At 40.2% G+C, this 23,080-nt stretch overlaps 1 protein-coding gene across 6 annotated transcripts in view; it reads left to right on the top strand.

Annotated features, from left to right (window-relative positions):
- The window catches only part of CSNK1A1 (casein kinase 1 alpha 1), a 52,013-nt gene that overhangs the window by 21,528 nt on the left and 7,405 nt on the right, over window positions 1–23,080 (top strand). Inside the window, exons 5-11 of one of the 6 annotated variants that reach the window (XM_034779142.1) lie at window positions 1,285–1,368; window positions 6,523–6,662; window positions 10,547–10,625; window positions 11,671–11,745; window positions 13,193–13,299; window positions 14,585–14,697; window positions 21,084–21,975. In XM_034779142.1, coding sequence (XP_034635033.1) covers window positions 1,285–1,368; window positions 6,523–6,662; window positions 10,547–10,625; window positions 11,671–11,745; window positions 13,193–13,299; window positions 14,585–14,697; window positions 21,084–21,112 — 627 coding nt within the window. In that variant the 3' untranslated portion in view covers window positions 21,113–21,975. Of the gene's footprint in view, window positions 1–1,284; window positions 1,369–6,522; window positions 6,663–10,546; window positions 10,626–11,670; window positions 11,746–13,192; window positions 13,300–14,584; window positions 14,739–21,083; window positions 21,976–23,080 lie in introns of those variants that run through there. The other 5 variants (XM_034779139.1, XM_034779143.1, XM_034779140.1 and 2 more) reach the window with 5 other exon arrangements.

Here is a 23,080-nt window from a genome sequence, read left to right as displayed (position 1 = left end):
TTCCCAAGTTTCATACTTTTACTCTATAGAGCTCTATTTTTCTCTGCTATAAAGCAGTCAGGTTCTTTAATTTTCTGGCAAGACCTGGCAATATAATTAGAAAAAATTAAAATAGCTTGTTTTAATTTTTTTACTAGTTTGTCTCTGATTTCCAACTTCTTTCGTTTTTGGCCGTTTTCCCACACTTTTGCACAGTCATGCTGGGTTGGCATTGTAGCTCCTTGTTTTACCTTGATATGGAATAATGGCCTAGAAAATACTGCTGTGCTCATTTTATTAGATGAGCATGTTAGTCGCATCAGCTGAGTGGAAAACCTAAATTGCCTGCAGACCATGAATTTTTAGTCAATGCCACTTGCTATCTGTGTTAGGGAGCCACACAATGAAATGGTGGTAAACACTCTTGTTGCGGGCATGAGTTTTATTAAATACCAAGTTTAACAACTTAGATAGTCCTTGATATAAGAATGTAAAATTGTTGCTTTACCTAAGCAGAATTGAAAAGGGACATTTTGGTTCAGTTTTGGACTAATGGCTGCTCCATTTTAGAAACACTTGCTTCCAGATATAATACACTGTTTTGTTCCTTTTCTTTGTAGCTAAGTGCAGCTACGTATTTAATAGTTTTGTACGTACTACTTGAGGACATGCCAGTCACAAAGACTAGGGTGCCATGGTAATCTTGTTCCAGTAGCTTCCTGTCAATTATAAGCAATATTTTTTTTTAAATGTAGTCACAATTTAAATTTAAGTGATCAATTTTTAAATTATTCTCAATTTGATATTTGGGAGTAACTTTGTTCCTACCTTAAAAGGTGAACTTTCAGCTCTGCTAGAAATAAGCCCTGCATGCTTATGAAAGTAAACTTTAAGGTGACTAAATGCCTTCTACCTCTTCCTTACTGAAGATTTACTTTTTCTGAATATCTTTTGGGGAAGGGCAGTTTGTGGTATCAAAGAATGCTTTTGTAAGCAAAGCTTCAATTTCCTTTTTTGATAGAGCCAAATGTCACCATTGCTATCCCTGTTTAAGGCAGTGCCATTATGGAGTGGCTCGTATTCAAAAATTATCTTGCCACATCTTTCAAAATTCTCTCCTTTAAAAAAAAAAAAAAAAAAAAAAAAAAAAACTATTTTGGAAAACTACAGTGCTTGGTGGAAGAAGGATGGCATTTGGCTACCCTGTTCTTTCTCTAACGCCTCGGTGTTGCCTGTCTGCGCCGGCCATTGTTGCAATGTAAGCAATACTGTTTGATGCACTGCCACCCTCTATTGTTTGTTCAGTGTTTAGAATCTCCAGTGGGGAAGAGGAAAAGAAGCATGACTGTTAGTACTTCTCAGGACCCATCTTTCTCAGGATTAAACCAGGTCTGAAACTGTCTCCTATTCCAACCTCAACCCCAAATTCATGTGCTTTATTTATTTTTTTTGTTTTGTTTCTGGAGAATGTAGACCTTGCAAAAGCACCTCTTATGTTGGCATTATTCAGACATACTTGGCAAACATGTAACATTTCTAAGATGTTTCCCTGTGGCGCTTGTCTAAACTGTAAAGTGTTTTCTGTAAACTTTAATGTGAAATGGGTTATATGTACATGCCTTGTATTCAAATGCAGAAATTGGTTTTAGTTTGGTATATAAAACTTTAGTGCAATTCGTTGCATGTCTTGACGTGGATAGGTTACCCCTTCAAACTGGTAGCAATGTAGCAGCAGGACTTGCTCATAGGGCTGTACATATGCCCGCTAGCAGGGTGCATGTTGTATATCTGAATGTGTTCAGATATGGGGAAATCCTGTTGACTACCTCAGTCAGTCTCCCTTCCCATGCAGTTTTTGCTTGGTAAATCCATTTCAAATGGTGGTGTGAGGGCACTCATGACTTAAGACTGAGCTCATAAAATGTAGCTGCCCTGATAAGCCTCTATTGGATAATCTCATGTTGCCTGTTGCTTTCAAATCTTAAGTGTAGGGTTCCTTGCTGCTAGCAGGGAGGACATGATTGGAAAGGGAAAGCAAATCTTGTGCCTATTTCTAACCATGCAGTTGAAACTAAATGGAAATTAATCAGTAAGCAACTCATCAGTTGGTTGGTAAGGTGTACTATTCTGGTATGTAGCTTGCGGAAGCAGTAATCTTCACTGCTTGTACTATAGAACAACTACCTATGCTGCACCTGACTAAGTCATTAGGAATCTAGTTCTGAAAACATGTCAGTCAAGGCAATCTTTATTCTGCAGCTGCCCTACCCTTATACGTCAAATTAAATTAAGGTGCTATTGAACTTGTTTCTATGATGGCTCTTCTGTTAGTGCTGACTGGCATCTGATGAAAGAGTCTGTCCATGTTAAAATTGAGTCAGAGGGTGTTGTGAAGAGATCCCAGCCTCCTACATTGACAGATACTACTTTACTCCATTGAACCCTTAGTTGTCTAGAAGGGAGGTGGCTGAATTTGCTGTCCTGCTCCTGGAGACTAGGTTAAGTCCTCAAGGAAAAAAAAGTTACAGTGGAATACAACAGAGATTCCAGTTACTTGATCAGTGTAAAAAAGGACTATACATCACTGGATTAGGCCAGTTTTAAATAATTGATATCTGTACATTTTAAATATGAGTAGGGAACAACAGCTTTATCAGCCCAATATGCATTTAAGCAGGTCTATAAGAGTTGTAGCAGGAAGCATGGAGTATCACAAAATTCCTGCAACTAATCTCTATTATTTTTTTTTTTTTTAAAGCAGCAGCAGCAGGTAGGATTTAAAATGCCATGTGGAACAAAACTCCAGGAAAAAAAATACAGAATTTGCCTAAAGAACTATAAAGACTGCTGCTGTCTGTGTGGCTATTCCTTTTATTTTGATTGATATCATTAGGCTGTGTTTCTTCCTACACTTACAATTAATGGCAGACCCCAAGGATTACAAAAGTGCTTGTCATATCAGTTGAGACTTTGAAGTATTTAAAGTACTTTGTAAATTCCTTGTGTAGTTTAAATGTTCTGATTAAGTGAATGTGTGTAGTCATTGAGGAAGGTGGCTTTCCTTTGAGGCATAAAACACTTGTATTTGTTATTACTGGAAGGAGGCACTCTAACAAACAGCTTTTGTGATCAAAGGATCATATTGGTGGCGGTCATGTGATCACAAAGCTTTAAACTTCGAACAGTGGATGGGAGTCATCTTTCTGGGTGGAGGTCAGCTATAAATTTACATCACACTTAGTTTTTCCTATGTCAATGGTAGGTAGCTTTTGTAGCATGCTAATACAAGTGTAACCCTACAGCATCTACTTTAGGACTTATTAAATTGTCCCAGTAGTTCTAAGAATTTGAGGTTTCTGCTCAGCCTGTGAGGTGTTCTCTGCCAGTAGTTGTGTTGTGTTTGGCTAAGAATGGAGATTTTTCTGACTGCTTTTTGAGGCTGGCAGTGGCTTCATCTGGTGGAACATGAAATGACAACAACCCGAATTACTGGAAGAAATTTCAGTAAGGCAAAGCTTTCCCTTAAGAGAAAAGGAAGGAAGAAATTTCATGCAAATTTGTGCGAAAGCAGGTTCTTAAGATCATGGCCTTAAATATAAAACAGGTATAAATTATGGCAAAATGTCCCCAAGTTCTTCAGGGTCAAACATTGTCCCTTTTCTTGGCCATGTAAGACCTGTCTTCAGGCTGTTAAAGTGTCCAGTAATTCCCCACTAAACGTCCTCTCGCTTAACGTTGTTTTGATCTTACGTCCCTGCTCAATTACAGAACATGCTCCATTTAAAGTTGTGCAATGCTTCGCTATAACGTCGTTTGGCTGCTGCTTTGTCCACAGCTGGCAGCCCCCCATCTGCTCCCCTACACCTGCCCCCAGCGCCTCCCACCCTCTGGCAGACCCCGCGGATCAGCGCCTTCCTCCTCCTCTCCCCGCGGCAATCAGCTGGCTTGCAGCATTCAGGAGGGAGGGAGGAGGAGCAAGGACTTGGCGTGCAGGCTACCCCTCCCTCCCCTGCCTCCCAAACTGTGCAAACCAGCTGATTGCCACAGGCAGGAGGGAGGGGGGAGCCTGCGCACTGAGTCCTCACTCCTCTCCTCTCCCTCCTGCCCCCTGAATGTCTTAAGCCAGCTGATTGCCGTGGGGAGTGGGAAGGAGTGAGGATGCGGAGCACCTCCCCCCTCACTCCCCTGCCTCCTGCCCGCTGCAATCAGCTGGCTTACGACATTCGACATTCGGGGGCAGGAGGGAGAGAGGAGGAGCGAGGACTCATGGGCAGGCTCCCCCCTCCCTCCCCTGCCTCCTGCCTGTGGCAATCAGCTGGTTTGCAGGGTTTGGGAGGCAGGGGAGGGAGGGGGAGCCTGCGCACCAAGTCCTCGCTCCTCTCTCTTGAACGCTGCAAGCCAGCTGATTGCCCTGGGCAGAAGGCAGAGGAGAGAAGGGGGGAGGAGTGAGGATGCCACATGCAGAGTAAAGGAGGGGGGAAGAAGAGGCAGGTTAAGGGTGAGGGTTTGGGGGAAGGGGTGGCGTGAGCGGGCCCAGGGTTGAGCCCCCTGCCCCTGGTGCTTGCAGAGTAGGGGAAGCTGCCACTGCTGCTGCGCAATGTGCTTCTCCTAGCCTACAGCACCTCCTTGCCTGCCTCATTGTCTCCAGTGCCAGTGGGCTGCACCTGTGTGGGGTAAGGTGGGGGAACCTCCCAACTATAGTACTGTATGGCAAAAAAAAAATTTCCCTGGAACTTAACCCCATTCCCCACCCCCAATTTACATTTATTCTTATGGGGGGAATTGGAGTCGCTTAACAACGTTTCACTTAGTCACATTTTTCAGGAACATAACTACAACATTAAGTGAGGAGTTACTGTACTTTTGAATTTGATTGCTCTCCCGAAGAAACTATAGTTAACAAATCTCCACCAGCCAGCCACCCTGGAGTGGAGCTTCTTTGCATAGTAGAAATGTTGATTTAATTTGTGTTACCACCTAGATGTACCAACGGCAGCCCTCTCTCCTTATATACTAGGGTAAAACTATCCCTTTGGTCCGTCCCCCCTCCCCCCCCCCCCCCCCCCCTCTGTTGAGTGAATTTAAGAATCATGTCTTCTGTCTTAGTTACCCGGAATAATACTTTGAATTTAAGACCTTGAGTGTGGTTTTCCGAATTATTTAAGAGTTGCAAAAGCACTCTTAATAGCCTGACACTCAGCCACTTCAATCCCTCGTCCTATGTATGGACTGAGACCCCAACCTTCTGTTGGCCTCTGGATCTAATCTATGGCAGTGGGGTGTCACATGCCATCAGGCTGAAACTTGAAGGTTGAGCTAAAAAAATTATCTGAGTATCTTAAAGGAAAGAAAGGAACAGATTTAATTGTTCAACACTGAGACGAGTAATATTCTAGATCTATGACTGAACACACTTTTTACATACCTCAGTCTCCTTCTTTGCTGCCAAATTCTGCCTGAAGTTTTGCCACAAGAAAATACAGTAACAGCACACTAACCATAATCCAGTTAAACCTACTTGTTATTTAAGTTTGATAGTTATGGAGGTTTAGTTGACATGAGCTTTGTAGAAATAAATCTTAATCTGATCCTTTTACTGGGCTAGAGCTGCTTGGCTATGTGAGTATAATCAGCTGGATTTAATAAAAGCATCTCATGGTACTTGGCTTGCTGACTTCTTATCAGTAGCTTAAAAATATGGGTGTATGGCTGAAAGCAATATATCTCATTGCTATTAAAATTGGCCTTTTATGCTATGCAAAATGATCTTTGATTGCTAGGACAATTAAAATGCACAAATGCTAGCACAGCAAAACATAATTGAAGGGTTTAAGTTGCTGAGCTACCTTTTAAGTGAATATCTAAATGTATGTAGTGCAATATTGCTTCAAGATAAATACATTTTTGTGATGCATACAGCCATACCATATTTTCATTTCCCTTCCTAACTAATAATCACATGTCACAGATCTTGAGTAAGGGCTGGTCTATACTGCCCCAGAGTTTGCACTACGGCGGTGTGACTAGCAGTGCGAATCAGAGTGCTGCTCTGTGACTCCTCCATGTGGCCACTGCTGACACCAACCAAAAGGTTCTTAGTGTGCGTTCATGTAGTCCTTTTCAAACAGGACTACATGAATGCAAAGTAAGAACCTTTTTAGTTCACACCCGCAGAATCTGTACAAGGGAGTTACAGCATGCACTGTTGTTCACACCCCCAAAGTCCAAACTGTAGGGCAGTGTAGACATAATCTTAGTGTAATACAGATTAGAACAGTAGTAAAGTATGTTTAAGATTAAACCTTTGAGTTGAGTAGCACAATCTAGTCCCTCCCACCTGGAAAAGGAAAGGCTTGAAATAATTGAATATTAAAATTTCGAGTTTGCTTGTTAGGGCAAATAAGACTGACTGCCATGTTACTTTGCTTCCTTTAAACTATTGCCTCGGTTTAACTACAGACCTAATGAAACAAAGTACATATTGGGTGGGGTTTCCACATACTTGCATCTGGAAGCAATAACCTATATTCTTTTCTCTTTAAGTTATTCCTTATTGACTTTGGTTTGGCCAAAAAGTACCGGGACAACAGGACAAGACAACACATACCATACAGAGAAGACAAAAATCTCACTGGCACAGCTCGATATGCCAGTATCAATGCACATCTTGGCATTGAGCAGAGGTGAGTTCAAGGGGGATTACTGCAGTGCTCCTGAAAGCTGTGGGCTGACCTCATTCATAAGACTCAGAATTCTCTAAACTACTTTCACTCAAATGTGTGAACACATCCCTTGGCAAATACTTACCTTTCTGCCTGCTTCTGCCAGAGTATGAAAGCTAATTAAGTAAGTGCTTTATTTTCTTCCTTGAAGTAGATTGAGTCTTGCAGGCTGAAGAGACACTTGTTCTGAATAAAATTTCAAAGCACAAGTTTTTTTCATTGTGCTGGCACTTGTTGTTGTCACTTTGAAAGGTCTTAGAAGATCCACTTCCATAGCCCAGTTTTTTTGTTTCAGGAATGGGAAAAACTCCTAACTGGCTTCAGAGGCCTTTTTGTACTGACTTTCAGTGCTGGTATTTTTACTTTGTCTTCCCCCAGTCATTAATTGTTAGGTTATGCTTGTGCCCATATCTGCAGGTAAGGTTTTGAGGATCATGGCACCCCTGCTTTCCTCATCTGTTCTAGTCAATCAAAAGGGTGGATTTGCAACCTGGAGTCAGAGTGCATCACTTGCTCTGCATGCCTGAGCTCCACTCCTCCAGAAATCAACTGGAGAGGGTGCTCTCTCCTCTAGCTGTTCAGTAGCATGTGTTGGGCACATCAAGCCAAACATGAGTTGATGCTGTATGTTCATCCCTCACCCATTCCTGCTAGATATTATTATACATAAGACATTTCAGAGACTAAAGCAGTATAGAGTAGAGCCCTGCGCAGGACTTTTTTTTTTTTTTTTAATTCTCCTCCCATATCGTTTCTTGCACTTTTATCCTGCTCCCATCTGCAAAAACTTTAGGTCCTGTAAGAGAAATAGATTCGCCCATGCTACTTTAAAAAAAAAAAAAAAAAAGTGTATGTGTGTGCACACTCACAATTCAGACAGTTTTTACTACTAAAAGAATAAAACAAATCTTGCTTAAACCATGTTAAAAAAAAAAAACTTCACTCCTGTTATAATAGACATCAAATCTTTTTATCCCTCGCTTAAATTTCAGTATTAAAACCTTTATTTAATTTTTTTTTAATGTTTTCCCTCAAATTACCACAGTTCACTTTTTTCCCCTCACTCCTGCCCACAACAACGTGCATTTTACCTGCTCCTGCTGTAATTGCAGTGGGTCCTGCAGGATCCCAGTCCTGCTGCAGAACTCTAGTATAGAGCCATAATAGGTCACATCCTGAAGTAGTTAGCCTTTCCTCTGAATTTTTGCTCCCTGTGGGCTGTAGTCAGAGCTTGAACATTATTAAAACATAGCTTGAGCAGCTGTTTTATCTCATCAGTTGTAGTAAAACTTACAACTGACTATTCAAAGCATGTGGGAAGGATTTAATACCATAGAGTTTAGAAAAGGTCCATATGTTTCCATATTGACCTCCTTCCTCTGTTTGGTTTTTTGTGTGTAGCAGTCATGAATAGCAATTTAAATATGGTGGTTCTTCCCAGGCAATGTTCTAACATCTTAGACGTGGGGCAAACAGAGAAGGTGGGTATTAGATCTTCTGATGTGAACACATGCTCTTAACATAGGTTTTGATACATTGCATCCTAAGTAGATTTGAATAAGCCATGATCTGAAGGTAGAGGCAGTGATTATAAAAAGGACTATGCATTCTTTGGGGCTATTTTTAGTTGTTTGAGTCTGGCAGCTCTCCCATCCTCTATTTTGGTATTTGGAATTCTAGTTTAATGGTAAACTTTCTTTACCCCACTCTCTCTAAGAATTACTAAAACATTCAGAGTAAGCCAGCAGTGAAGCCACTAAGTGATCCCCTGCTGTAAATCAAGAGAAGATGGAGACGACCTGAAACTTGACAGCAGACCCCTTCATCAGTTACAGTGCTAAATTGAGACTAGTGCAGGGTTTGCTCTGTCAAGTGTAGTGACAGCTGTTACTGAAGTAGCATAAATACCTAGTATAACAGAAGGTGATATCATCTCATCCTTTACAAGCCAGATATCCTGGAGTCCACTTACATGCGTTTCGATTCTAATGAAGCCTTTATTAGGAAATGTCAGTACAAGACTGTAAATTCCAGGCTTCATACTGTACAGCTATGGCATTGAAAAATCCATTTAAAAAAATTACAGGGGAGGTGCATGCTGCCCCCTCGCTGCCTGGGCTCAGAAGAGTCTGCCCCAGAGTCCTACTGCCACCACCCCCATATAGGCTCTTAAGCACATCATGTCTATGCACAAGGTCACTGGGGTTTGCTAGTGCTTATTTTAAAATGGAAAAAACAAATTATTTCAGAACCAGCAAATTTTGCACACTGTGGCCTAGGAAACTGCCCAGTCTGACTATGGTCACCCTCATTTTTCCATCCTACCTTGTAAGTACAGTACATTCACTGAGTATACTCTCGGGTAGTAAGCTCTGCAGGGCAGGGTTGTCTTACATGCACATGTGGATTCTTTTGTAATCTACTTATGTAGATACTCCTTCACTACAGTCTCATTAAATAAACTCCCCTCTGCTGTTTTTCTCTCCCTCCCCACCCACCCAAGCTTTCCTCCCCTCTCCCTTTAGCCCCCGGTGGGCGGAAAGAGGGAACCTATTGCCGTCTAGCTTCTCTGCAGACTCCGATTCCTGCAGAATAACAGCCTGGCAGGAGGTGTGTTTTTGATGAACTGGGGTTTGTGGGTAGACACAGAAAACTAGTTAGTCCAGACCACACTAAAGAGGCATCAGCAGCAGGCTGGCATATAGAAGGGCAGAAGCCTTCCCTGGTATTGTAGGGAGGACATTGCCAAGAAGGAAAACTGGTGGAGCATATACCTCCTCGCTGCAGTGAATTGCACCTGTCTTTAAATACTCACACAGAAGAATGAGTCAGGAAAAATGTTATCTGTGGAGCATGTTTGGTGTGATAAGGTCTGAGGCTGCTTAGTGGTGCCGGAGCATGTCTAGTGGAAACAATTTTTAAGCAGCAAGCTCTTAATGCAGTCTGCAAATGGCACTGGGGCTTCCTCCTACAACATTTTTTCCCCCTTTTTTGATGGTGATTTAGAAGTGTGTTTTAAATAACTTAAATATAGGGGTCACAATGGCTCTCTGTCTAGATACGTTGATAGTAATTAAACATCAAAATCTACAGTAAGCCCCATAATAAAAGCAGGGTTCAAGGAAAACTGTTTTAAGTAGATCAAAGATGTAAATAAGAGACTATAGAAGTCTCTTAAAATAACACTAATTCAGATCAGGTTTCTGCCTGAATTACTTAAGGTCTGTCTATACTCCAGAGACTATAGGGGCATAGCTCTGTTGGAAAGGGGTTTTTACGTTGGTGTAGGGATTTTGTCCCCAAATGACCATAGTTAGGTCGATGGAAGCATTCTTCTATTGACATCGCTGCGTCTACGCTGGCAGTTAGGTCATCATAGCTACGTCAGTCGCATGTAGATTTTACACACTCCTGATTTAGGTTTGTGGACCGGGCCTTAAATGAAGTTAATGCATCTGTAGTTATCAGATTTTTCACTTTGGCTTTCTGGAGTTCCATGGGAACAAACTTTCATAGATGTGCAGGTGTTCAGTCACAACTGCAACTAATGTCAATGGAAAAGTCATTTTCCTTGCTTTGAAAAACTAAGTAACATTGGAGGCTTGAGACTGATTGTTACATGTTTGCCCTAAATTTCAGAATCTCTAAAATGTCTTGTAGAGAAACATAGCTTAATCCCAGGGTTTTCTTCCATTTTGCTCATTGATTCCTTGTGTCATTCATAGAAATAGTATGAACAGACATGACACTGTTTCTAGTTTAAGGATTCTTATGAACACTAAATGGTGTAATCTTAATTTTCTGATAACATTTGCGGTTTTTAAGGTTGTCTTTTTTCTCTACAGTCGTCGAGATGATATGGAGTCTTTAGGCTATGTATTGATGTATTTTAACAGAACCAGCCTGCCTTGGCAAGGATTAAAGGTAGGCCATGCAGTCTGCAGTCTTACTCTAGATTCTAAACATTTAAGAGCTGGGAATAGATGCTTTTGACTACTAGCCTGCATAAAATGATCTGTGCAGTTCTAACTCAGAGCTCTTTTCCAAGTTTAGTTTTACTGGATGTGACAGGGGAGAGCCTCTGCTTTTTCTCATGCTGTATACAGAATGTGTGTATTGTTTCACTTCTAAATTTATTCTAAACAATAACTTACATCAGCCTTGCAAAAGTACTCTTCCTATCCAAGGGTGAGGTCATTTTGGAAAGGGAGACTTAAGATATTAAAGGTTATTTTAGTATTCTCAATAACTATGCAGGATATGAAAGTATAACTTTAAAAAGAAAATTTAAGTCTAGTTTGTGGGTTAGGTAGGTGAATTGCTATTTTAATTGAAACATACACTAAGCTTAACACAGGTGTGCATTTGCATTACCCTGTGTCAGAACATGGGGTCATCATGTAAAAGCATGGTCAATTTGTGATTGAATAGTGTAGACTTATTCTTTCCTGTATTTTAGTTTTCTTTCCCATACGGGAATTGTGCTATTCAGGGCGTGTTACAGCTGCACAACCTGTAAGGTTTTTAAACCGGCAATCTGCTTGTGAAATACTAGAACTTTTCAGCTGCAATCTAATGTAATGGTTGCTCACTAAAAAGCACAGGCAGCAGTTGAAGGGAGTTCAGGAATTGGAATTAATGGAACTTTTGCAAATGGATATTCAAGTAGGATCTGAGTGGACAAAAGCAGCAGCTAGAAAGACACGAGTTGTGCCATGTGATGAAAGCCTTAGACTGCAATAAATGGTATTAAACTGTGTCCAAATCTTAATGCCAGATTGACCTTCATTCCCTCTGCAATAAGTATGTGGGACTTGGAGATTTCACATTTAAAAAAAAAAAGAAAGAAAAAACACTTCTGGTTGACAAAGGGCTTTCCCTGTCAGTTTGATTTTTATTTTTTGCTACTGTCCTTGTTAATCCAGTGTTGCACAACATCTTTTTATATTGTGACCCACATGTTCCACAGGCTGCAACAAAGAAGCAAAAGTATGAAAAGATTAGTGAAAAGAAGATGTCCACTCCTGTTGAGGTTTTGTGTAAGGTAAGAGTAAATAGAAATAACTTTTTCACCACATGACATCCTTCCTTAGAAACTCAAAGGACATGTCCAGTGTGTTGGACACACAGTCAAAGCACTTTAAATAAACTGCATTCTCTACTCACTTGAATTCTCCTGCTAGCCATTCCTCCTTGAACAGCAGGTGCAGCTGGCAATCTAACAAGAACCTTAATTTGCAAATATAAATAAGGCAGGCATAGCCTCGGTTTGGGGGGTCTGAACAATATAAATCTTCACCTTTGCCAATTCTGCTTGCTCTCACCATGTAAACACTCGGCCAGGTTTATCTGGGTTCAGTGTCATCCACATTCTTCTCAAAGTATTTCATTGAGGTACAAATAGAACACTCGCATCACAGGAAAGATTGGACGAGATGGAGCTACAGAGCTCCTCCAGTGCTGTGAGGGAAGACTCAGCAACCCATGTTTCCTAATAGTCTCCTATACCTGTTGAATAGAAGAAGCAATAGAATGGACCCCTGTGGAATCCCACTTGAGAGGCCTGACTGCAGAAAAACAATTGTCCAATACTGTTGCCTGGGATTTCAAAGGATTGGCTCACTGTACCCTCTCTGGGGCTGCAGATGTCAGCACCTCATGGCATCAAAGGCATGGGCATAGATGCCTGCTTTTTACCCATCTCCAGGATAGATTATTTTGTTGGTTAGGTGTCCTCCAAGAGTCCCTTGGGTCTAACTCTGCAATCCTGCAAATCCACCATATAGTGAATGTAGGAAATGTAGTTCTACTTCTTACAGATGACAGACTTTAGAAGTATCTGTCACTGAATTTTCCCTTCTCTTGCTTTTTCTCTTACAACACTAGAGCATTCATTCATGCAAATAACTATTTTATCCTTAAGAATAGGGTGTTTAAGCAGCACTTATTACACAGAAATTCACATCATGATGCCAGTTCTCAAAGTAGGAGACTTTTCATGATTAAGTCCCAAGGAGCATTAAGCAATAGCTTCTGTTTTTACTTATAATACCCCAAAATAGCCTGTATGAGTAACTTTGAGTTTTCTGAAGAACTATAACCCCTTCTGTTGGGGCAAAGGATTTTTAAGAACTAAGCATAATTAGAATAAAAGGGGAAGGGTATAAAAAAATAAAGCATTTGGTATATTTTTCAGTTTTAATTAGGTGCCATTGTTTGTAGATATACCTTTATTTTTATGTTACAGACATCATATTAAGGTCCTGTGAATTAAGACAGGAAAAGGAATATATTGTTGGGTGTCTGGTAATCGGATGAGCATCCCGAGCAAAATGGGGCCAAAACAGAGACTTAAATTCTTGCCTTCTCCTAAGACCCAAATCCATTTTTTAACTCTGCCTTTAAACATTGGCTATGGCTTTTTGATTTCTGAATCCTTACAAATGGCTCCTCATTGCGGGTCATAGTTTGAGTAATGCTGTTGCTTACAGGGATTTCCTGCAGAATTTGCCATGTACCTGAACTACTGTCGTGGCCTGCGCTTTGAAGAGGCACCTGATTACATGTATCTGAGGCAATTATTCCGTATTCTTTTCAGGTCAGTCTCAAAATGTAACATAATGATTTAGAAATCTAATTGTGTCAGCACTCAAATGAAAAATTACTGCTTCATGAATCTTATTTAGAGCTAGGTTTGGTTTTTTTTATTTTTTTTAAAACAACTCCTGGAATACGGAGACTTCTAAGTTTACTTCAAGAAATCATTTAAAATTAGAAACCGAGTGCAAACTACAGCTTTAGAAAACCAGGAAATGTGGCACAACATGAAACTGGCTGTGAAGGAAGAGGATCTTTTCTATTTGATCTGTTCCGCCCTGGCGATTACCTAGATCAGTGACTTTGATCCCTCTTCATCCTCAACCCACAAAATGTCTGAAATTGTCCCACATCTCACCATCACCAGCAACTCTCGGTGGCAAGAGGATTATGGGATTTGGATCATGAGAAGAACCAATGGGAGGCTTTTGGGTGCTGTGGGGATTGGGGCTACATATAGATCTGCTGGTGGTGTCCTGGAAGTTTATTTGAGGGGAGGGAATGGTGTTTTAAAACCCATTAATGCTTTTTACACTGTAAAGAAGCAAACAAGAACATAAGACCAACTGTTTTCTCTGTAAATTGTCTTTTAATAATGGAAGTTGTTGTTGACCCTCTGTAATCTGAGCCCTTTGGGATCTTGCAAGTCATCCTACACTGAAGAGTTATGAATTTATAGCACCACAAATCTTTCCTATAATACAATATAAAGAAAGAATCATAGAATATCAGGGTTGGAAGGGACCTCAGGAGGTCATCTAATCCAACCCCCTGTTCAGAGCAGGACCAATCCCCAACTAAATCATCCCAGCCAGGGCTTTGTCAAGCCTGACCTTAAAAGCCTCTAAGGAAGGAGATTCCATCACCTCCCTAGGTAACCCATTCCAGTGCTTCACCACCCTTCTAGTGAAAATATTTTCCCTAATATCCAACCTAAATCTTCCCCACTGCAACTTGAGACCATTACTCCTTGTTCTGTCATCTGGTACCACTGAGAACAGACCCATGATGTTGGGTCATCATGACGTCAGTGTAGGCAGAAGGAGAAGCTGGGCTATGCAGAAGTACTTATCTGTGTGAACGAGGGAAGCAGACATTACCAAATGGCTTTCAAGCTTACTCCAAGGATTCCTTTCAATTATTAATATTTAGCATTTGTACACTGCTCTTAATAGTTTTTGTAAAGTGCTTTGGAGATTAATGTCTAGCTTCATTTCTCAGCATACTGGCTTGAAATTCACAGTAAGGTAGTCATGTGTTGCAGTAAGTGTTTCCCTGTCTTCTAGGACCCTGAACCACCAATATGACTACACATTCGACTGGACAATGTTAAAGCAGAAAGCAGCACAGCAAGCCGCCTCTTCCAGTGGGCAGGGGCAGCAGGCCCAAACCCCCACAGGCAAGCAAACTGACAAATCCAAGAGTAACATGAAAGGTTAGTAGCCAAGAACCAAGTGACGTTACAGGAAAAAAATTAAACACTAAATTGGATAATGCCAGTGATTTAAGTGTTAGATCAAGGAGGTGGTTTAAAAACACACATTTGGCTGTTTAAAAAAAAAAAAAATAAAGAAGACGTCCTTGGAGAATTTGACTACTAACTTTAAACCAAAATGTCCTTGTTCTTCATATCATTTCTTTTGGGGATGTTGGGTCATTTTAACCACTGCATCTTTTGCTCCCGCATTAACCCCTTTTCCAAAACAAGAAACTGACTTGGTGTTGGGAATGTGATAAATGATACAATCCAAAATCCTAGACCTAACACTTTTTTAAGGGATAGTTCTCATTAACTAGGGCTAGTACGTGGAGACTTTAGGTTCTGCTCTGTTCCAGTTATAGGAGTGCTGTGGGTTTTTCTCCGCTCTGCATCTGTTCAGCAGTGAAAATGGAAAACTGTGAATGATATGGTTTAATCAGTTGTCTTCCTGTAATGTTAACATGTCCAGCATTCAGCCTCACTTGGCCCAAAGTCCAGGGAAAGGACCAATAAGCCTGGAATGTCTTGCTCAAATTCAGGTATAATCTTGAACTGCTGTTGTACTTCAAGGTTTTATCCCAGAAAGTCACAATTTTCCATCTTTTCATTTCAAAGTGGTTGGACGTTCTTGGTTTTCAGACTTCTTGGTATAAAACATAAGTTTTTAGATGATGGGTTTTGTGGGGAAATGTTGTGAAATGTTCAGATGCAATTGCTTTCCAAAACTTCTTTTTGAGACTAAACATGCTTCAGTTTGAACACTGTTGAATTCTGCTGGAAAAGCCCTAAGGACTACTTTGAATATGTTTTCTTGCTACTTTTAAAACTCAGCTTTTTGAGCAAGGAAATTATTTCAATCTTACCTTCACAATGCATGTGCTGTATTAGATTATATTCCATTGATGCAGTAACAGTTACTACTATAGCAGGTCCTTGTGCCAAACATGGCTGAAACAAAAGAGAAACCTTGGATAATCCTTGGTTAGAATTTAACCTGCAGTGAATCTAGGTGTGAAAGTCAGTAAGCTAACAGGTTAAGTTTAAGACTAATAATGCAGGGAAGTGCTGTGAAAGCCACTGCACAATTCTGACTTCTGGCGTTCTCTTACTGGTAGACCAAGAGTGCTACACTTAGCAGGCGGGTAAATTGAAGGCCTACTTAACCACTGTCAAGTATTCCAGCAAGAATAGCCTGATGTAGCTGGCAGCCTACCTTTTTAATTGCATCAACCAGGATGCCAACTTGAACATACCGGTTTCTCACTCTGTTACATGCTAATGCCATCTGTTGGGAAAAGGTGAAAGTTGAGCATCTTGACTGGTTAGAACGTTACAGAACAAATATTGTGTGTGGGTGTGTATGTATATATATATTATACACACCCACCCACATGTAAATAAACTCCCACTATTCCCCTCTCAACAAAAATCTCCTTTATAATGCTCACAGTTAACCCCAGCCAAACCTTGCCGATAATCTGAAAAGTCCTGTGCTAATGAGGGGGTTCTGACATCACATCTCAGTAAAGGCCTCTCCCTTTCTGCTGTTTTTCTCTTGCTGCTGCTTATGAATCCATTGTGTTTGCTGCAGAGAGGAAGAGCTCCCTCTCCCTTTCATGTGATCTGGAAATCTGTAAAGGTCCTGGGAGGGAGAGGGCAGCATGCCCAAAAATGTTTTGATTCGCTGGAATCTTCTGGAGCAGCAGCAGATTGGCTACTGGTTGGTTGAAATACAAGAGATACTTCATAATCTGGAGAGCATTCCAGAAGTAGAGACACATTAACAGTGACATAAATTATGCAGAATTGGGGAAACCCGAATCATTTGTATGGAAACTTTTTTACTAGACATGAACATGGAAAAACGGTTAAAGCTAAGTGCAAGTTCTGTTCTCCTGAGTATGACATGTAGATAGAATGAAGAAACACTTTGATGAATTCTTATGATGTGTCCAGCTACTAGCAAAGATTATTGCAGTCAAACAGCAAGATAGGGAAAGTTGGTCTGCATCAAAATTTTTCTTCTGTGCACTCCAACTTTGTCTTTGGCAGCATCATGAAGCATGCTGGGATTTTCTGTTAAGACAGTGATATTAGTGAAAGTGAAGCTAATTCCACTTCGTCTTCTGATAAGAATTTTGATACTCCACCTGCTTCAGCATTGAAAACTCCTTCTTCTGGAAAGTATTCAGATATTCATAATCAAATTGTTTTTAAGAGGTTTTTGGATAGAATGTGCCATGATCAGAAAAAACCTAGCTTGACTATATTTGATAGAGGTATTTATGCCAGCAATATACCATTTCATACTATCAAAAAATCCTCATATGCTAGAATTTTTTCATAAGTTGCATCCTATTTACGAAGTACCAAGTAGGATACAGTTTATAGGAAGTCTTCTGAGGGCCAGAGCAGACGATCTGAAAAAGAATAGGTGTAAGTTCCTCACTTGTCTCTAGTATTTGATGGATGGAGCTATAGTCACGGAATGCTCCTTCAACTTCATGATAACTCCACAGTGCTTTATTCGTTTCACTACACAACTGAGAATCACCACACAGCCCAATATATTGTTGACCGGTATAATAATGTAATCAATGAATTGGCTCCAGGGAAGATTATTTTGGTTGTGACCAACAACATGGCTAATATGAAAGCTGCTTGGGCTTTAATAAATACGTGTCCACACTTTCTTTGTCGTTTGTGCTGTCCATATGAGGCAGCTTTTCATTGATGAGATCTGACAACTTTCTCATCACATGTCAAAAGTGAAAAGCATTATCAAGTTTTGAAAAACCAGCCATTCTTCAACGTTATTGAGTACAGGACTCAGTATCCTCCACACTTAGTAAGCATTGTCATACACAATGGGCATCTTCTATTAAATGTTTCAAAGATCTTCAAATATGCAAGAAGGTCATTCAATAAACGGCTGTTGGAAAAAGGGGTGACCAAGTGCTGCCCCCAAGTACTCCGCACCGACAGTCTCAATATCTTGAACATAAAGCTCAAAGTTCATTTCACTGCTTGTACCGCATAGCTCAGTCCATTCAGACTATGGAAAATTATAGTTCAACATTTGTCTGATGCCAAGAATGAGTTGCTGATCGATACATTTTCTGAGTATACTGAACACAATCCATGTACAAAAGCTGAAGAGGAAAGATAATAGACAAAACAGTATCATGGAAAACCAAGTGATCACTCCTGCACATAATGCTGCTGACCTTCTTGATCCACATTTCTAGAGCCAAGAACTTTGTGGTGACACGTTCAATTCAGCTTGTGACCTCTTAGTAACTGTTGCAAATTTTAAAGCATATACAAATGTGCAAACAATTCTGATGGAGGTGTCAAATTATAAAGTAAGAGGTAGCCTGTTCAGTCACAAAACAATATGGTGTGCAGTCCCAGCAGGGAATCAAGAGCTTGCTCCTTAATCACGGTGGAAAGGGTTGTGTCCTCCTTGCACTTTAGCTACAGTGGCAGAAGTGATTCCCTGTACAACTGCATGTGCAGAACAAAATTTGTGAGTTTGGGGAATCCTCATCCATTCAGAAACTAGAAATAAACTGAAGCCCATCAGTGCTGGGAAGCTCGTGACCATGTGTCACAATTTAATATTAGAGAAGAAAATGGCAGATTAAGAGTTGACTCCGTATTCAACGGATGAAGAGGAAGGAGATACTGATGAATTTTGGTGGCAGAAATAGATGAAGTAGTTGAAGCTGAAGAAAAAGATAATGAAAAGCAAGATGCTTGAAGAGTTGGCCTGCTACCTACCTAGCATAAGTGCATTTAAAAATGACTTTTCTTTTACATATGCTATGTTTGTGTTCTGTTTAATTTTTCTTTTGTGACTGTTCAGTCTTGCATTGTTGTATGCAGTGTTGTTGCCCCGTTGGTCCCAAGATATTAGAGGGACAAAGGTGAGTGATGTAATATCTATTATTGGACCAACTTCTGTTGGTGAGAGACAAGCTTAAACAGATGTTTTCTTGCATAACATTCACATTGCTAAAAAGTGAAATAACTTTCCTCTTATAATTAGGCACAAGTGTCTAAAGCTAAGCCTGTTGGAGACCATAAAGTGTTACCTTTTTGTTGTTGTTACTATTCTGATAAATTAGTGCTTTAGTGGTTTTCCATATTTGACATTTTTTTGAATAATGTTTGACCAAGTCAATTGGCCAACTATTTTGGACTAATCAAATTCACAACCCTAACTGCAGTTGATGCAGATTCTTAAAGCTTGATTTGCAAGTTTAATCTTCACTGAGGGAAATTAATCTTTGACCGTTACTCATATAACTTGTTTCAGTTAACAGCTACAAAAGAACTGTTCTGTGAGTCTCTTTGCTAAATGGTGAATACAAATAATTTTTTTGAAAAAATACAAAAATAGGATTTTTAGATTTTTAAATTTAAAAAAAAATCTCTTTAAAAATAAACCTGTTTAAAATGAAGTCTGAATTTACTACAAAATATGTTAAGGCTTAAGCTTGCTGTAATCTCTTAAAACACTTAAATAAAAAAATACATATGCTGAATCCATGAGCCTCTTTCAAAAACTTTGAGCTAAAGGATGCTTTTCTGTGTAAAACGTTTCCCGCTGATTCTAATTTTTGAAGTGAAGCTTTATAAATGACACAATAGGTCATGTACTGTAATAGCCTGATCCTGTGGTGGACCCACAGGCTGTACTGCTTGGTGCAAGAGACTGGCAAAGTCATCATAAGTGTTGGACCAGGCCTCTTAACTTCAGGAGATATGCATCTCATCAGGATAATCCACTGAGACCACCTGGAGGTCTCCTACTCCTGTTTTATAGCTTGGATTGCTAATTCTTTTGTTTTTCTGGGGATGGGTAGAGGAGTTTTGTAACAAGGGAGAAGGAGCAGAAGGGTGCAATGCTGGAGTGAAAACAGGACACTAGGAAGAAGGGATAACATTCTTCAGAGTGCAGTCTCTAGCGCAGTATTTCTCCAATGCGGCCACTGTGGCTGCATGCAGCTACCAGGGGCTTCCTTGCGGCCACCGTCTCCTGGGCCATGACGGGGACGGGAAGGAGTGGCGAAGTAGCGGCCCCTCCCTGTTGCTCCTGGATGCACTGCCTTGGTATTGGTTGCAGGGCTGCCAGTAGGGCTTGGGTCCTGCCCCTTTCTGGAGACACATGGGGCACAATGCTGGAGGAGCAGGCAGCCAGTGAGTTCCCCACCTTCCTGGGGCAGTGGGGCTCAGGCTTTGGGCTTCAGCCCTGGGGAGGCGAGGCATAAGGTTCTGGGCTTGTTTTTGGCTCCAGCCCTGGGCTCCGGTGGTGCAGCAGCAGGCCCCAGGCTCCAGCCGCATGACTTTGGGCTCCAGCCCCAGACCCGATCCCCTGTCCATTTCGGTATCTGGACACAGGGCTTCAGGCTCCAGCCTACAAGTATTTTAGGAAAAAAATATGAGCAGCCACCAGCAAGAATTGGTGGCCGCACTGTGAGGCCACCAAAACATTTGTCCTGAGAACCCCTGCTCTATTCATTTCAACACTGGGGAAGGGGGTGCGGGGAGAGACCTGCCATGGCTGCAGGACATACTTAAAATAAAAAATTGTACCTCTGGGTATAAAAGGAACATATGCTAAATGTAAGCAGTACAACAGAGATGTAAGGTCTGGTTGTGAGAATGAAGCATGATGCAAAATGCTCTTCAGAAGGCAGTGATTTTGAAGATGATGTGGACATATCTGAACAATCTGGATTAACTGGTTAGTAAATTTATTTTTCCATCATTCTTATGGACTGCCCACTATGTCTTACTATGTTAACAAATGATAACTTAGTTTATTGTCACAAATTAGTGTTTTGGGTAGATCACTTACTTACCAATTTCAAAGTTTTTGTGTTTAAAATATAATTGGTATATTAATTTGTTGTGGGGATACTTATCAATTACATTTTTACTGTTGCTGCTGGACTTCTGAAATAACTTTTTTTATTGTGCAGTATAATCAAACCTCCTAGGTGAAGATTTCCTGTTTAAAAGTAAAGTTTGATTAGGCATTTGTGAATTTTAACATTTAAAGGGGTTTTTCTTTTCACACAGTCTGGTATGTTGCTAGAAATAAGGGTTTTTAAATAGATTTGGATAATTCTCATGATTTATGTTCCTATAAAACTAGGTTCGGAATAAATTATTTAAACAGTGGTACAAACAGCTCTAGTAGGATGCGTATTTCATTTGTAATCTATCTTTTTACTTATTTATTTTTAAGCAACATTGAGTAATACTAGTGAGTGACTTTTACCATTTTGTTTCAGGGTCCATCTTAGACAATAAGGGTTTATGAACATCCATCTGCAGTGTCTACAACTTCAGAGTCATCTGCTGGTACCACTAGATTGCTGCAACTAAATGTATGTCAGACGGTAAACTAACTGAATCAAAAAAAGACTTCATCCAGTAAAACCATGGATGCATTAGTAATCAGGACCAGCCAATTCCAGCCAGACTCATTGGGTGACAAGATTTCTTGGTTCATTTATGCAACAAATTCTCCCTTTCGTCTTGTTCAGAGCAAACATTTCATTGATGGGGCTCAATCATTATGATGAGGCTACACTCCACTGGCAGAGAAGACAATGCTGGAACGTTACTGGACACAGAGTGAGAGAATGAAATTGAACAGTGTGCACACAAAAAATTGATGGGAAATTCATTAATCTGAGTCTTGATGAGTGGAGCAACGTACACAATGATCCAATAATATGTGCTTGTGTGACAACAGATGATGGGGTTGTCTATCTTACAGGAACAATTGATACATCAGGAAATATCCACGCAGCAGAATACTTACCAGTAGCAGTAAAAATTATAACAATTTGAACGAAAATTCAAGCGTGTAGCATCATAGACAATGCTACACATGTAGCAAAGATGAGAAGCTATCTAGAAGAAAATAACAAAGGATCCTGAAACTTATAACTTAGGGATGCAGTGCTCATTTTTTTTTTAGCTGAAGTACCCCTCCAGGAATAAATGAAAATGTTGAAATTTCAAAATAATTCCCTAACAACCACTTTGCCTCAGCTTTGCTGAAGAGAGGAGGAAGATCCAAACCAATTATCACCCAATATGTCCAATAGGATTAGTAGTTGACTCTTGAGGTATTTATTAAGAACTGACCTGTTCTGATGACTATTTGTGAAACAGATAGTTCCATCTATTTTGCCAACCATCACAGCTGAAGTAGTCAACATCAGACTGAAGAGAAATGTAGAATGCATGCTGCATATACTGAAACCTTTTTCTGTAGCCTGGGATAAACTGCAGAACGATTGCTGTTTTGCTGATGGTGTTGAAATTTAGAAAGGAACATCAAGAGACATTGAAGAAAGGAAATAATGAACAACAAAGTTACATTGCAGGCAGTAAGAAAGCGGATGGATCAATCATTTACTCCATCTCCTTTTCTTGTCGATATTGTCAACCCAAAGCAGCAGGATAGATGCCTTAACTGCTGAAGATGCTGCTATAGCATTGGCATCTAATAATCACTCATCAGTTATGCCAACCACAATAAATTTCAGGGCTGGAGGTAAACCATTCAAGCTGTACATGTTAGCTAATGATTTAAACAAAGTCACACAACTGAACTGGTGGCAGCCACTAGTTAAGCACCTGGAACCAGAGTCTTTTGAAGTGCTAAACCTGCTTTTGACAGCAGTCGCCTCTTCTGCAGGCACAGTGAATATTTGCTTCATTTGAACTAATTCAAAGTTGAAATCAATTGGGAGTTGAAAAAGCAGGAAAGCTTGTCTCTCTTCCAGTCTGTGAATAAAAACAAGGAGGAGAGGGGATGAAATCAAACTTTTAAAACTAGAAGGATGGCTTAAGAAATGTAGGAGATTCTCTTGTTCAAGAGGCTTAGGCGAAAAGGAACTTCAGCCTGGGCAAATTTTCAAATGTGCCGAAGTGAAAGTAACTGGAGCTGATCTGAAATCGATGTAATTCACTGCTCAACACAGTTAATCCCTCTGTTTGCTAAATCATTTAGTTGTAAATGTGAAATACGTTTTGATAAGCAGTTTTGTTGAATAAAAATGCTGTTTTATGTGTTTAAATTGCAGTTTTCATCCTAATGCAGCATGACTCAAATTGTGTGCAAAAAGTTAATTAGCCAGTAAATAAGCAATATCATTCACTGTTTTCTAGCATACTGAAAATGTACAATTAATCTGAAAATACTGACTAAAATTGCTTAAATAAATGTGTACATATTAGAGCTGTTGAGTAATCGCAATTAACTCAAATTAAT

This window comes from Trachemys scripta, chromosome 8 (assembly GCF_013100865.1).
Source record: "Trachemys scripta elegans isolate TJP31775 chromosome 8, CAS_Tse_1.0, whole genome shotgun sequence".
Classification (NCBI taxonomy): Eukaryota; Metazoa; Chordata; order Testudines; family Emydidae; genus Trachemys; species Trachemys scripta.
Note: the sequence above shows the minus strand (reverse complement) of the source record. Positions and strands in the feature narration are given on the sequence as shown.